Genomic DNA, 16,995 nt, shown 5'->3' with positions numbered 1-16,995 from the left:
CGGACGAGGTCACGGGTTCGAATCCCGGCTCCCGCGGCCGCATTTCGATGGGGGACGAAATGCGAAAACACGCTAATACTTTAGTACAATAAGCGTCTTCAAGGTGCAGCTAGTAAACCTGCGTGCCGTTGTTCCAAAAGAGTCTTAATGTAGGAATGTCTTGACCAGTGAAGCCACTTATTACTTCATGTCACCAATTACGTGCAGTGCACCCAATAATGTCGTTCGCGTCAGGCAGCCATAAATGAGGACCAGCAGAAAAGATCCACCCTTGTCCGCCTTTGCTGGCGCTACTCTGGTTGAATGAAAGCGCCATAGGTTAGCAGATCACGATAGGCGAGCCCTTCTGCGTTCTCTATAACACGTAGCAGGCTTTCGTCCCGGATCGGTTTGCGCAAGCACTGGCGGTACTGGACGGGTTTGATATCGCGACGAACCCTCTGCGTGCAGGCGTGATGTGCTGTTACTGTGAATAACATTTATCATCGTGTAGTTATATTTACATATGACGTGTGCTTTTTAGAGCGCAGCTCTTTGGCGTCCGTTCCTGGGTTTCGCGTCGTCGTCGGCGTCGTCGTCGACGGCGTTGGCCTCGTAACCAGCTCGCCTCCGCCGCCGCGCTCCGCCGCCGCGCATGCGCCGCTGCTCCGCCGCCGCGCATGCGCGCTGTCGGCTCTCCGGGCGAGGGAGGATGATGGAAGGGAGGAGGAGAGACTGTGGAGGAGGGCTGGCTACACAAATGGCTCTTTGGCGTCCGTTCCTGGGTTTCGCGTTGTCGTCGGCCTCATAACCAGCTCCGCCCCCCTTTCATCCCCCCAGCGCTAGCAGCGACCGACTGATACCGCTTTCGTGAGTCCGCTACCGCACTCACGAAAGACGTCGTGCACTTCCTGCAACTTGCATTAACCGTCCATCGATCCACACCGATGTTAGTAGTGGGGGACCTTAATGTTGACATAAAGACAAACAGCAATTTCCTAACACTTATGCGGGAGAACATCCCGTTCCTCTCGCTCGTAACGCGTCCCACGGCTGTGACAACCTCGCGAGGCACTTGTATAGATCTCGTCTTTGAGAATCAAGCATTGGTGTACCAAGTCGAACATATATCAGTCTATTTCTCCGACCACAAAGCTTCCTTCATGACTGTCAAGAACTGTTAATGGAGTCTTTGTTAAAGGAATACGTGTGAAAAATAAAAAAAAATTCTGTGATAGCGCATACATGTGTTGCTCGATTTCTTTGCCTCAATCTATCGAAAAGGTGAAACAGCTTATTTGCTGCGCTCAAATTTCGCATTAGGAAGTAACGTAATCGTCGGTAATTTTTTTCTACTCCCGACAAGCTCGGCAGGCTTTGCAGGCTGACGGATCCAAATGCCGTCCCTTCCGATAAGTGCAGAAAGCATCACCGAAAAAAGTTTGTCGAGTGTGTACACCGGGTGGTGTACAACCTTCCGCTTTCATGTGGGAAGAAATATATAGGACAAACTGGGCGTTGCCTCAATGATCGGCTCCGTGAGCACAGCAACAATGTTAACGGCTCTGGCGGTTTCTTGGCGATCCACTGTCGCGATCATGGGTGCAAACCTCTTCAGGATCAATGTACGATTGTTTCCCGTGGCAGTACGCAGCTCATCCGTGAGATATCTGAAGCGCAGATGATCGCAAAATTGGGTGATGCGTGTGTCAGCTTCCCGTCTCTGGCTCTCACAGAAAAAGAATTACGTTACTTGGACGCGGCATCACACGACACGTAACCATGTTACATGATTTCGCACTTCATTTCCTTGTAAGCGCATGCGCGATCTACGTTGCCTGCCATGTATAAAATGACGCAGTGGCACAATAAACTTAGTTGAAAGTTTGCGCTTGGTGTGTCGTCTTCTTTCACGTCCGTGTCGTTTTTTTTTCAGGACAGGACGGGGTGCGGATGCTCTGGTGAAGATGGACCCAAAGGGAGAAGGTGGCTATCACTACTTTTCGGTTACGATGATCCCTCCTAAGTTGCAAGAATGAGAAACACATACAAAGATGCATTTTTTAAAGCCAGAAATTTTTTTGCAATGACTCATGCTGAAAACATGCGTTCAACTTGAACTAGAAAACATTAAGGTTATTCTTTAGCTGCGCAGAATCTTTATAAGTTGCCTGTGGGAGATAGCACAATTCGAACCACTGATACAAAAACGCTCTGTGGCGGCTATTACTTTACGAAAGAATGTCTCACAGAATTATTAACACTATTACGCTAATTACCATTTTGAGTTATTCCTTTACTTCACATATTTAAATCTGCGAGTTGCGGCTAGTGAGTCTTCACAGCTTGCCGACTCGGGACAAATTCTGAGGATAAGCAAATTTGGAAACACTAATTTTCAGACTGTCTGATCAAATGCATTGACGTTAGACTTATTTTTGAACTTCAACGCACAAAACAGTATTCTGTCTAAAGTAAGTTTTACAGCGCATATCTGGAAATCGGTGCCATCCTCAGAATTCGTTCTAAGTCTTGCACACCGCTAGCTGCAATACGTACATTGAAATGTGCGGCAACGTGACTAATTCAGACGTTATTATGCGTAATTATGGTCATCTTTTTGTAGCATTTCAATTTCTCGACGTAATACCACCTCATCGAGTAATTTTCATCAATGATTAGGATAGTGTTAGAGGCCACAGGGAATTTCCATAATTTTGTGCATCTAAAAAACGCCTTGTGTGTGCTACTACTTAAGCGAAACGGATCAGCAATTCTCAAGTAATTTTCCTAAAGTAAATAACCACCTTTAATTTGATAGAATAATACCGCCGGAAATGAGCGCAATACTTTCCTTTTCAATTTCGCCCCGATATCGCCGAGCAGATACGTCATCAGGTCCGGTATTTTCAAGTACTCCAATTGTGACCGATTCGCCACACACTTGAAAGTTGCTGTAATCCGTTGTTCACTTCCTCTTCGGCCTCTGTTCCACATGGACGGTACCTCCAGATTGATCCGCCTGGCAGAAATCGTCAGTGGCCGTTTCCTGTCCTCTTCAATCTTCGTCTTTCTCTTAGAATCTTTCCTGTCCTTTCTTCACTTCCGAGTGTCCCAGTGGCAAGGGTTAACCTTGTGTGGCTAGCCTTTCTTGGTTATGCTGTATTTGGTTATAGCAGCCATTTGCGGCTGGCGTTGGCAGGGCTTCCCTCGCAGGAACTTCTGTCGCATCCCGCTTTTGGACTCCATGGTGGGCGGTTGGCATCGCTGCTGAAAACACCATTCACACTTATGGCAAATGCTTTCCTTAAACTCCCTGATCGCCCTCAATGAGGGCGCACAGATGTCTTACCGTTTTTCGCACGCCAAATCCTGAACTTCCCTCGATTGAACATTATTCGCTCTGAAAAGTCATGCAAACCAGTACGATCCAGTTCACCGTTCCTTGTTTCAGTCGTTGTGTGAAGTTTTTGGTCCAGGTTATAAGGCGTTAAGGATGGCAAGCGGTGGTCTCCTCTTATAGCTCCGTGATCAGAAGCAATATGAGAAACTGCCGAAACTAGTATCATTTGGGGGGACACCGAAGTAACAGTTACCCCGCACCGTACTATGGACACCACCCGCGGCGTTGTCTCGGGCGTTGATTTCCTTTACCTGACTGCGGCTGACCTCTTGGACAGCTTGAGTGACCAGAATGTCCGGCCCACACGCAGCGAGCCGGCGGTGACGCCATGAGCGCCTGTGCCCCCCCCCCCTCACCTCGGCGGCTGCAGCTGGTGCTGCTCCGCCATCTCAGCAGAAGAGGCCATCGACCTCCGGGCTGGTGGTCTCAAAGGTCTCGTCCAGCTTGTCGAGGCCTTCACAAGGAGCGGCTAGATTATCGTGATCGCTCCAGAAAAGAAAACCCTCGCGTCACGGTACCTGGAAAGGGTCCGTGAGCTAATCTGCGTCTCCAAAACAAACAGCACAAGATACCTTAATCAGAATGGGAACACAAATACTACCGTGGAATGTCGGAGGACTTCTATAATGCCATCAAGGCTATGAACTACTACCCAAACGCAATCCAATGTTGGTGTATGTTCAAGAGATACATCTGAAACTTACGCACACCAATTTTCTTCGTAATTACAGCATCTTCTGAAAAGAGCGAGACGAGGAACGCCTCCGATGGTGTAGGCATAGTCGCCGACAAGTCGACGCTTCAGACGCTCCTTGAGGCACTGTTAGTTCGGGACATTCTTTTCAATAAATTAGTCACTGCATTTCGTAGGTATACTTTGTGGCGCAAAATACATTTCTGGAAAAGGGACAGAAGAAAGGGAGACAGTGAAGCGCCAAACTACCAACTGTTTAATGACAGGCTGAACAAACGTAAAGAAGAAAATACAACTTCCGCTCATGCGCAGGGAGCCAAGGTGTGGCAGAACAACGTGGTCATGATAACATGCTTTGGATGAAGCACATTTCTGCTGAATATAATACGATAGATGTATCGCTGACACAATCAGACCCTTTCTTTTTAATATAAAAGGCTTCCAACAACTCCCTTGCAGTTTGGTCCCTACTTCTGCCAAGAATCAATACTCTTTCAAAGCATGGCCTACAACGACAGGCTTTACAGTGCGCAGGAAGATGCGCGTTCTCATTCTTGCCGATGCTATTAGCGTGCTCCCTCAGTCTGTCATTAATACAACGTCCCGTTTGCCCGACGTATGACTTGCCGCAATCTAGGGGTATTTCGTAGACCACCCCTTCAACGCAGTCCCTGAAATGTTTGGCGTGCTGCTTCTGGCAGCCCCGCGGCCCCTCGCGTGTGATCCGGGGGCACAATTGAGCTAACTTGTTGGGAGCTGAAAAGACAACCGGAATGCCATATCTGGTAGCAACCTTCTTGAGGTTATGACTCACACGGTGCACATAAGGTACTACTTCCGGCTTTACTCGCTCCCTTTCCTTCGAGTGCGTTTTCCCATTCGCAGCGGTAGTTTTCAGCTTCTGTAGGAGGGACTCGACCACGGCATTTAAGACAGACTGAGGGTAGCCTGCTTTTTGAAGTCTTTCAAGTTGATGGAAAAAAACTCGCCTGCATTACATGTACGCATGACTTGCGCAGAGCCGATTCGAGGCAAAGTAAGGCGATTCCACGCTTCAGTCTTAGAGCGCGCTGAGTCATATTGTAGCAATTCTTTTTTACCTCGAGGGAGGTACGCACAGCAAACGTGATCACTCTTAAGTGTTAGGTTAAGGTCTAAAAACTGCAACGAACTGTCCTTCGGAAGCTCGTTAGTAAAAGTAAGTCCTTTTGCGTTTGCTCTAAAAAGATCTAAAAGCTGCTCAACCATCTCATGGCATGGCAAGGGGCATCTATTGTCGATAACAACTAAAAAATCGTCAACGTATCTAAAAACATTAAGAACATTAGGATGAGGTGAAGTAAAAACACATTGTAGTGCGTGGTCAAAGTAGGATAAAAAGATGTCACATAAAATGGGTGCTACACGTGAACCAATGCAGATGCCCTCTTTCTGAAAAAATATGCCATGTTCAAAGGTTACAAAGGTGCGGTTGAGATAAGCTTCCAAGAGGGAAACAAAATTCGAAGCCGACATCTCCATTTTAGATACAAAATTAGCTTCGCCACTTTCGTCAATGCACTGTTTAACGGCTTTTAGAAGTTCAGTATGCGGAACCGAGTAAAAAAGGTCATTTACATCAACAGAGAACAGATAGCCTATTTCTTGGCTGTCACGGAAATATTCAAAAACTTCATCCGAGTTTCTAGTCAAGAAAGGGTCATCGAGTTGAAGAAGCCGCAAGGATTTTAACAAAAAACTGCTGACTTGATATTGCCACGTGTCCCGTTCACTAATAATCGTTCGAAACGGGACATCAACCTTATGGGTCTTGGCACTGAAGAAAGCTCGAAGAGAATCTTTCTTACTCTTTCTGATCTGCTTAACTAATCTTTCGCAGCCAATTTCTTCACAGAACGAAGTCATAGTTTTCTTCACTTTTGATAAGCTGACTTTTACAGGCTTAAAATTCTTTTTGATTGCCTCTAATGCTTTCTCGTTAAAGGTTTGCCTAGGAAGAGCTACAAAAGCACCTTCCTTATCGGACTGCATTAGACAGAGTTCATTGTCTTTGAAAAAAGACACCACACGTTGCAGCATTCGCACCTGTCGACCAGTTCCGGCCTTGGGGGCGGCTCTCTAGGAAATCTAAGCATCAACCTAGGAAACCTAAGAAATCTAAGCACCAACTTGCCCAAGAAGTCCTTTTAGTCACTGCATATTCCATTTATATACCACCGGGCCATCATCTCGAAAAAGTACAACCTCATTGATCAGCTCCCCAAGCCTTGCATACTCTTGGAAGTTTTAACGCTCATAACACGATGTGTGGAGACTTACGGTGCGACGGGATAGATCGACTCATTGTAACTTCGCTTTTAACCTCCGGAGCGTGCCTCAGCAAAAGTACCAACATGCTTATTGTAATCCACAATATAATTCATATTCCTCAATAGACCTGCGATCCCCTTCGCTTCTATCTTTTCTGATTTAGACTGATGTGTAATGAAAAATCTGCTCGGAAATTATTAGTTACAACTAGCGCTGAACTTAGTAAACCAACCTGACTTCCCTCCGGATGCCCCACGCTGGAAGCTAGCCAAAGATGACTGACAAGTAGTGGATTCCTTAAAACATTCATATTTTCTAGATTTTAGTATAGATCATGCAGTTTCATACTTTACCGCTTTTATCATTGATGGCGCTGAAAAGTTCATTCCTCAAACAAGTGGCACTTCATTCACAAGACGGGTCCCTTGGTGGAAGGAGGATTGCAGACAGGCATGAAGGAGACAAAATAAAGCATGGGGCAAACTACGTGAACATCCTACGGCCGACATTCTAACAGAATTTCAACATGTTAAATAAGGGAGAAAGACGCGACGACAGGCTGGTAGAAATTTCTGTCAAGCATGAAGTCGAATGGGTAAGTCGAAGACAAGAGGGTAAACAGTGGCTATGGTGTTGGGCTGCTGAGCACGAGGTCGCGGGAACGAATCCCGGCCACGGCGGCCGCATTTTGATGTGGGGCGAAATGCGAAAACACCCGTGTGCTTAGATTTAGGTGCACGTTGAAGAACTCAAGATGAGCGAAATTTCCGGAGTCCTTCACAACGGCGTGCGTCATAATGAGAAAGTGGTTTTGGCACGTAAAACCCCATCATTCAATTCAAGAGGCTAAAGTATTGGACGGGCTAAGAATGCTAAAGGGTCAAGAAATTTATCCGTGGCCCCTAGTGAACGATGAAGCGAACAGCGTGGAAGACCAAGCTGACGCTCGTGGCAAACACTGAGCGCGTTTCCAGTTCTAACCAGTATTCCGAGGCATTCTTGAAGCACAAGCAAGTAGCAGAACGCATGGCTATCGACCGCGCATGCAGAGAGAACGAATCCTATAACCTGGCTTTTAACATTGGCGAGTTAACAGCCTGGACCTGACAGGATTATGTACGACATAATTAAACACCTCTCCAGTGATACTCAAATAAAGCTACTCGCACTTTTCAACGCTATAGGAGTTGCCGGGTACCTTCCTACTGCATGAAAAGAAGCCCTTGTCGTTCAGATTCTGAAAGGCAAATACCCCCCATTAGTTACAAGTGGCCGCGAAATCTCCCTCGCAAGCTTATTTGCAAACTTTTTGAAAAAAAAATGAAAAACGTTTAGCGGGCGCCCTTTTTTGCACTTCCTTGAATCAAACAGAATACTTCATCCATATCGGTGCAGTTTTAGAGAAGGACGGCCTACAGCAAATCATCTCGTGCGCATCCAAGCAAACATTCGCGACGCCTTCGTGCATAAACAATCCTTATCCGCGTTTCTCAATGTGGAAAAGGCGTACGATACAACTTGACGTTATAGAATCGGTGGCAACATGTTATTTATAAAAAGCTACCTACACAACCGTACATTCCGGTCGAAAATAGGTAATGCACTGCCGCGTGTATACTGGTGTGCCCCCAGGGATCCGTACTCAGTTTTGCGCTCTTTGTCGTTAAGATGAAGACGCTTGGTGCAATATTACAACCAGCCATTTTATATTCCGTCTACATAGCCAACATACAAATAGGTTTCAAATCCTGCAACCTTACTTTGTCAGACAAGTAAAACAGTGCTTGAACAAACTTCCTAAGGGGGCAGATGGAAAAAGGGTTCAAAGTGAGCCCAAACAAAGTTGCGTTTTCGCCAAGAAGAAAGGGCTTGCTGCAGATCGCGCTGTCGTAATGTATTGGCAACAAATACCTGTGAACAACGAGCACAACTTTTTAGGCATCATACTTGACTCTATACTTTCTTTCATTCCACACATAAGATATCTCAAAGTGAAATGCATAAAAAATGAATTCACTGAACATTTTACGTCACACATTCTCGGGCAGCGACAGGAAATGTTTAATGAATCTTCACAAAAGCCTAATTCGATCACAATTGGACTATGGTGAAGTCGTATATCAGTGCCGCCCCAAGCGCTCTGAATATGCTAGATCCCGTAAACCTTCTAGGTACCCGCATGACCACTAGCGCATTGGGAACAAGCCCTGCCGAAATCTTACACGTAAAATCAAAGGAGTCGTCACTGCACTTGCGGAGAGCATATATGAGCTTCACCTACTTTCTCAATGTGCACTGTAATCAGAATGTCAGTGTTCAATAACCGTTAACGATTTCCCGTGTGCAACACTTTTTCCTAATGAACCTTCTGAGACTACCTTTCTCTCTGCGTGTGAAAGAACTTGGCGAAGAAATGAGTCACACTTTTCGAACATTGCCGAATGCCTCTCGGGAAGCTGTTACCGCCCCAGGAGTGGCAAGTGATAGAACGCGATTCATCCTTTGTACAGTTCACAAAGCACGCTCCGGAGCCCGAAATTGCAATGCATTTTCATGAACTGCAATCTAAGTACTCTTGCTCAGAATTCTACACGCACGCGTTAACGTCACGGGCTGGTGTCTCTTACGCTGTTGTTGGCCACTCTTTTTCCAAACCTGACCACCATGGAAATATGCGGTACTGTATGTGGTAAAACACATCAAGAAATTAATTTTAGAGAGCAATACTATTCTCACTCGTAAAGCCTTGTAAAAGCGTTATTGTCTTTACAAATCCTGTTTTTATTGAACTCTACTCACTCTTGTTCAACATTATTTATCTCGTCATGTAGTATGCTGGGTTCCTGGACATTGAGGAGTCGAAGGTAATGTGCTTGCCGACGAAATCGCAAGGTATTAACTGTTCTGCTGCTCCCCTTGCCACAGATCTGAACCCTTTCCTACGAAACAAACTGCGACGCCACTGGCAACGCCCGTGAGATGCTGAAACGCGCAGTAAGCTTCATGTGATTAAGCCGAAGTTAGGTTACTGGCCCCCAACTACGAAAACACGAACAGATGGCACTCGTAACTTTCTCTTGACTGGTAACGAGCCCCCAAAGCGTGCTAGATGTGACAGGCTGACCGTCCTCCTCGTCTTCCTGGAGTGGGGGGAAGCCGAAAGAGGAAGAAGCATTTTCCTTTTGCTCACCGCTGTTGTGTCCCTCTTCATCCGGCTATGTTCCTTGGACAAGAACTGCTTTTCAAAAGCAGTCAGTCCTCGCTCTCTTGATGTTGTCTTGCATGTTATAAACCCAGTAGTTTCGTAGCGCTTCCTCTTTCCAGATGATGCCGCTTTGATAGTTAATTTTTATAGCGCATACAATACTGTTCAATCCTTATTGTGCATAAATACAAATCGCAGGTGTGCGCAAGCCACAGAGCCTCCAGGCCCTTATTTTTCAAGGGCACTGGTGGGGTAGTAGTGCTCAAGCCAATGTTAGCATCTTACGTGTTTCGTATATCGCATTCTTTCGCAACGCAATTTAATGCTCATAGCACACATTAGTCATTGCAGTAATGTTATTACACGCAGATTTTGCGCAATTTAGCTACCACGTTTAGGCCCCTTTACAGCTACGTCACATCAACTTCATAGAACTTATCACACCACTTCGACCTCATTAACACTGCCATGGTGCTCTTTGGCCATACCTGGCACTTCCACCACTAAAGACCACACATTCAGTCAACGAATTTGATTTTTTTCATTTAAAACGAAAAGGTCAAGCCTACTGATTATGGGAAGTAAGCACTGTTTTCGACTATTCACTTTGGTTGTAAATATTGCTCTCAATTCTCTGAAGAACACCTGCAGAGACACAAAAGCGGGCAAGATAATGTATTATAGACTGTTCCGAACGGAACTACTAGCTTGGGAGTTCGGATTTTGCTAAACACTCGTAAGCACTGCTACAGTACTGAGTAAGTCGTGAAATTGTATTAACTTCATACGCTTTAGTTTCTTTGACAGGTACAGTGTACAAAACTGAGATCTGGTTTGGTGCAGAGTTGTAAATTTGTAAACATTCTGCATAATCTACGAGATCAATTTTCGGCAACATTTGTGGAAAGCGTGCTAGGTTCTAAATCAATACTCTGTATCCCCTGTTGCTGGATACCTAGATGTATGGTTGGCACGAAGAACTTCGAAAAGTACACGAACGAGCGTCATTATCAGCAGCAGTTTATTTTCGCAAAAAAAAACTTGACACTGTTACAAGTGCACGCTTGCGTATATTATCGTACAAGATGCACTTGACGCGGTGTCGAATCACAGATTTGACTCCGACAGAGGAAACTCAGTGGCATACAAAGAAAGAGACGTACCGCTGCCAACACTTATCACCATGTTTCTTAATATCAAATGCTCAAGTGTTTTTTTTTTGCGGCAGAGTTCCTGCTCCTGCCCAGAATTCGTACACTACCGAATTGCAGCTCGCATCCACGAGTGTTAACGTGCATCACCAATTGTGCGCAGTCAGTCATCCAAATTTTCCGCATGCTCCCTCATTTTGACTCGCGCCGTTCCCAGTCTGCCCAACATAGCACTTGCCACTGGTGAATAGAACCTCATACACCACTGCTGTGCAACATTGCGTGAATGTCGTAGAATGTCTCTTGTGGCTTCCTCCTTTTTACGTCATCATAGCAAATTGGAAAATGTACTCTTGAGCTTGGTAGGGACGGAGAACACAACAGGGACACCGCGTCTCCGAACGACTTTCTTGATGTTGTGCGTAATCTTGTACAGAGAGGGCCCAGCTTCAGACCTCATATTTTTCTTGTTGGGTCTCCGTGCTAGTCCAGCTAGTTTTACGTTTTACAAACTTCTGTAGGAGCGTTTCAGTAAGTCCTACTCATGGAAAATGAGCGAAGCAAGAATTCGAAATCTAAACGAAATCAAATGTCGCCAGGAGGTCTTGATGGCAGGATAAAGGCAGTTGCCAACAATCGCCTTTTGAGTCTTCCAACATGAAAATCAATAGAACAGGTCCTTCTCTGTCGGCAGGTAATAGGCCCAACTGACTTGTTTGCTCAAAACTGCAGCTTGATATACTTAATAAATATACACAATAAACTTAATAAAACTGAATAGAGCCGGACGGCGGGAGTTCGTGTGTAAAGGGCATGTCTCGGCGATGTCTAAAATAGTTGAAATCTCCCCAACCATAAATATTTCTGTGAGATTGCGCTTCTTAAATATTAAAACATTATGCACATATAAAAAATGGGATACTCCTTGTTAAAATTCTTATCGAAATAACGGCCGAATCCCTCTAGTGGTTGGGGACCTGTCCACGTCGCGTCCTTGTTGCCTTTCTATGCCCATACGTATACATGTATGCTTATCAATTCTACGCTCCAAATAAACTTCATTAGGGAGAAATCGCTTGCGATTTCTTTGTAATGGCTATAGCATGACATCTAAGAAACAGCCTGCTGAACACAAGGCTGTGAAAGGCAGTTGGTGGAATTTAACTCTCTCTCAAATACCGCAAACTTCAATTCAATCAAACGATCGTGCAACCAGGGAATTTCTGCGCTTTTATCTCCAAGCCAAAGCTTAAAGGGACACTGAAGGCAAATATTAAGCCGGCGTGGATTGTTCAAATACAGTCCCAGAAACATCGCAACGCTTTTTTCGTGCCAAGAAAAGTTTACGAAGAAATTACATCTGAAGGGTGCGAATACCTTTTTATAAATTCAAATCTCCGGGAACCCAACAGGGGAGTCATGACGTTGCACGAGCCATCACCACCCTTTGCTGCCTTCGGTGAGTAAATCGGCGCCCGACAGACGGCGGTACCGAGCCAAGACAGTGCGGTGGATTCCCCGCGCCAGCTGCATGTCGGTCATGTGGCGTAGACCGTTCGGGCATCCCGCTACATCACATGGAAATTGAATTCTCTGCCACTCACTTTGTGCGAGTTTCGCGAGCCAGAAAAACCAGTGCAGCACTACGCCATAACGAAACTACTGAAACACGAAAGTGTCGACGTTGCGGAATCGAGCAAATACGAAACCTTTCGCCCACCCGCGTCGTTTTCAAGGGGCATTTCGATGAGTTCTTGCTCTAAAAATGAAATACAACTAGGCAGCTCGCAATTTAGTCATACACCATACAAGGAATATTTCTGCAGTGAGTGGTTGAGTGCTAGTCACAAAATTTAAATGAGTGCTTTCGTCATCGGGCAAGAACTCGAATGTCCCGTGGGAGTCTTATTTCATTTACCTCAACGTCTTGATTATTAAGGCTCTCGTCGCGATAATATTCGCACCTTACATATTCTCGAGCACTGATCTATCACTTTAGCTTGACTTAGTATTTGTCTTTAGTCTCCGTTTAATAAATCGGCTGTAGTTCGCAGTCGTGTACTGTGTGTTGGATCGCCAGCTCTTTGTGGGAACGCTAACCTAGCAGTTTTGCGGACGGAATGAATGTGCTGTCACCCTGATCGAATAACTGGGTTCTACAATAAGTTGCATGTACAAGCACTGCTACAATACATGCTCTTCTGTTCCTTTCTCCAATAGCGACCAAATCACGTGCGCCCTGCGGGTCGGCCCCCCTCGAGCTCCCGGACTTCTTTCCTCTTCAAGAAAGGATGCTTCTCTCCTGACTGTTCTGACCCCAGTAATTTTCAGTGTTGGGCTAAAAAAAAAAATCCTCGCGTGTTGTAGCAGCCACCTCGTGGCGCAATCCTTTTAATTGACATCCGCATGCTTACGTGTTTTTAATAGTCATTTTAAGAGAAATGTGATTTTATACCCGATACTTACCTGATTTTACCTATGTTTTTACTTGCCCGATGCCTATACCTGATTTTACACATGTTGACGACGCCTATTTAATTTCTTCGGGTTTTATTGTAATAAGAGTCGTGAGGTGGCGGTAAATGTTACCTAGCGTGCAGCACTCCTGTTTGCGAGCGTGCCGCACGCAATGATTCCAGTCCTGGGTATGTGGCGGACAGGAACTTTTGACCATATTAATGCCAGTAGATAATCTCTTGATGTGCATGTTGCTCTACTCGTGGGTGCAGCGCGGCAAAGATGCATGTCATCGTCTCCTGGCGTTGTTTAGAGCTAATATAGCAAGAAACCTTGCATAGAATACAATGACTTGATGAGGCTTCAGTATGTGTCTTCCTTTCGGGCCTTTGTGGTGTGATGCGAACTCTTTGCCGATGTCTAAGCCTCCGACAAACGCTGTTCTGCTAGCCTTTTAAGTAGAGCTGAAGAATGCTACGTACAACATTCTTATGGCATATTTTAAGAATTGCTCTAGGTAGGCTGCGATCGGTTTCCTTCCAGAAGTCAGCCGTGCTAATTTTTCCATACTGGGCTCTTAGTGTGGCTCATACGCTACCTCGTGTAAACGCAAACAGAAACCGTACCACTGATCAGAAAAACATCTGTTGAATACTGCAGTGGTCAGCATTTTCTGCTTGTCAATTGCCTTACCGCCCATGTGCTCCACTCTTGTGACAATATGAACGTGCTTCTAACATTATAACTGAAGTTTGACATCTCATGTTTGACTGACATTCCCAATGTGTAACTCGGGAAGTAAGCGTGGCATTCGTGATCGACTTGGATCCTTTGAGATTTGTGCTTACCATGTGTCATATATATGTAACCGCCTATGCAATTGCTTTGGCATAAACGCAAGTTATTGCGAACGTGTCTGTTTGTTCTTTTTCTTTTCCTTGAGAAAAGTCGCTTCCCAAAGACAATGGGTCATTAAAAACGGATTTCAGCTTCAACAAGTGGTGTAGCTTAACTTCCACTTGATCAGCTGGAAGTTCTCATTTATTCATTAATTACCTTTGCAAAAAAGTATCGTAAATGTTGCTACCAATGTGCTAAGCAAATAAGTTGTTCATTATCACTGTATTTCTAACTACAGACCAATATCTGTACTTCCGCTATTTTCCAAAATAGCAGAGAAAGTTACAAATTCTAGAATTTCTCAGCATTTATGTAAGCACAACCTAATATCCGAATATCGGTACGGATTTCAACAAGGCAAATCGACTGAGTCAGCATTATTAAACAGAGAAAAAATTGTAACTAATATAGAAAATGAACTGTATACAATAGGCATTTTCCTAGATTTTAACAACGCCTTCGATTCTATTAAACATCCAATACTGTTTGCAAAGTTACCTCGTTATGGAATAAGAGGACTGCCACTTAAGTTACTGGGTAGTTACCTGACTAACCGTACTCAGTTTGTTGTAATTAAGAATGTACAGTCGGATACGAAATTCATATGTTATGGAGTTCCGCAAGGATCTATATTAGGACCAACAATATTCTTGCTGTATATAAATGATATTGTCAACATCCCCCTGACCGCAGACATTGTCCTTTACGCAGACGATACAAATGTTTTTTTTTCATCTAATAACCTTTCGTCTCACTCGTACTGTTAACTTATGGCTTCAAAATTTGTCCTGCTGGTTAGATGCAAATAAACTCTTATTGAATGTTAGGAAAACCAAATACATTGTCTTCTCATCCGTTAATGAACCAGTTCACCTTGATGGTTCGATAACGTTTAAATCATGTCCATTAGAGCAAGCCTCAGAATACAAGTTTTTAGGAGTAATATTTCATGAAAATCTTTGATGGACAAGGCACGTGAATTTTATAAAAGGTATCATTGCTAAATCAATTGGAATGCTAAATAGATTTCAGACGTTGTTGCCAATAAGATTAAAACGGCAACTTTATTTTAGTACTGTACATTCCCGTATACAATATTGTCTACTAGTTTGGGGGGTTACATCAAAGTATAATTTATTTATTTATTCAGTTTACCCTACAGGCTCGGAGGAGCATTGAGTAGGGGGGGTTACAGAAAAATGACAAATAATTAACGCAAAGAAAGGAACTGCATAGTAAGAGAAACAGATAAGTTTGTACATTGGAAAAAAAGGAACACTGTTAAACATTGGAAAAAATACATACAAATTCAAGGAAATACAATGGAAAACGAAGTCCAAAAACAATACAAAGGGTAATACAATACAAAGTCGTACAACAAAGTCAAGCGAACATGAGAAGTTCCAAATGTTCACGAAATTTCGCAGGATGTTTTATTGAGACAATATTATTTGGAAGGCTGTTCCATAGTGCGATGGCGCGCGGTAATGCAGAGTTATTGAATGACTGTGTGCGGCCAAAAATGCGCCTGAAACTGAGATGATTAGGAAGTCGAGTAGATGTGCGAGAAGGAGTTTCAAGCGACAAGCGGCTAGACCATGAGTTATAGTAGTATTTATGAAAGAGGCATAGGAGTGCAACCGAGCGGCGGGAATCCAAGTCCGGCAGGAGAACATCGCGTTTAATTTGGGTAATGCTAGATTTACGACTGTAGTTAGAGGTTATAAAGCGGGCAGCACGATTTTGGATGGATTCCAATTTATTAGGTATTGTTGATGAGGAGACCAGATCGAAGAAGCGTATTCAAGTTGAGGGCGTACAAATGTTTGGCAGGCCTGTTGACGGATGGTAGATGGCGAGAGGTGCAGATGACGACGTAAAAGCCCTAAAGTTCTGTTAGCTTTAGCGCATATTTTCTCGATGTGAAAGCTCCAGGCTAGGTTAGTAGAAAAATGAACGCAAAGATATTTGTAAGTAGAGTCACGAGGAACTTCGGACGAGCAGATTTTGTTAGGAAACTTAGGATATGATTTCGTACGAGTGAAAGAAAGAACGCAACACTTAGATGTGTTAAGTGTCATTTGCCAACGGTCGCACCACTGATTAACTAGGTGAAGGTCATTTTGCAAAGTTAGGTGATCATTATGACAGTTAATCATTCTGCAAATGACGCAATCATCCGCAAAAAGTCGTATGCAGGAGGAAATGTTGCTCGGTAAATCATTTATAAAGAGTAGGAAAAGAAGAGGGCCTAGCACACTACCCTGGGGTACACCTGTTGTTACAACAGACGTGGAGGAGCTAAAGTTATTCACAAATACAAACTGGGGCCGATTAGATAAGAAATTGCGAAGCCAAGATAATGTTAATGAGTCAATCTTAAGAGCAGTTAATTTAGCTATTAGACGACAGTGAGCCACTCTGTCAAATGCTTTTGCATAGTCGAGAAAGATGCAATCAATCATTTTGCTGTTATTCATGCCATAATGTAAATCTGATGTAAATTCCAATAGTTGGGTATTAGAGTTGGGTATATATATAGAGATATAGGGGACATGTAGCGATAATGAAGGTCGGAGACACAGGGAATGGAAGAGCAGTCTTCATTGGTGAACACAGAGCTAAAGAACGAATTGAAAGTTGAAGCACACTCAGATGCAGGGACAGGAACATTGTCAGCGTCATGTAATGTTACTGTATTACTGCCACGATCAGTAGAGATAGCTTGCCGAAACTTTCTAGGGTTAGTGTGTAGAAGTGAGGACAGATCTTTGGAAAAATACTTCTTTTTGGCTTCACATATTGCTAGGCAGTAAGATTTTAAACAATCCTTATATTTAGACCATGTCGAGGGACATGATAGCCGTTTAGCAGAAGCGTATAACCTTTTCTTTTT

The 16,995-nt window shown here is 44.2% G+C and overlaps 1 protein-coding gene across 1 annotated transcript in view; it reads left to right on the top strand.

Annotated features, from left to right (window-relative positions):
- The window catches only part of LOC135905866 (uncharacterized), a 51,315-nt gene extending 38,052 nt beyond the window's left edge, over positions 1 to 13,263 (top strand). The window contains exons 5-6 of the mRNA XM_065436980.2: positions 1,916 to 1,965; positions 12,963 to 13,263. Of these exons, the coding sequence (XP_065293052.1) occupies positions 1,916 to 1,965; positions 12,963 to 13,048 (136 nt within the window). The 3' untranslated portion in view covers positions 13,049 to 13,263. The remainder of the gene's footprint in view (positions 1 to 1,915; positions 1,966 to 12,962) is intronic.
- Positions 13,264 to 16,995: the final 3,732 nt, after the last annotated feature.

This window comes from Dermacentor albipictus, unplaced genomic scaffold (assembly GCF_038994185.2).
Source record: "Dermacentor albipictus isolate Rhodes 1998 colony unplaced genomic scaffold, USDA_Dalb.pri_finalv2 scaffold_14, whole genome shotgun sequence".
NCBI classification, from domain to species: domain Eukaryota; kingdom Metazoa; phylum Arthropoda; class Arachnida; order Ixodida; family Ixodidae; genus Dermacentor; species Dermacentor albipictus.
The sequence above is the reverse complement of the archived record's forward strand: the minus strand, read 5'-3'. Positions and strand labels throughout refer to the sequence as shown.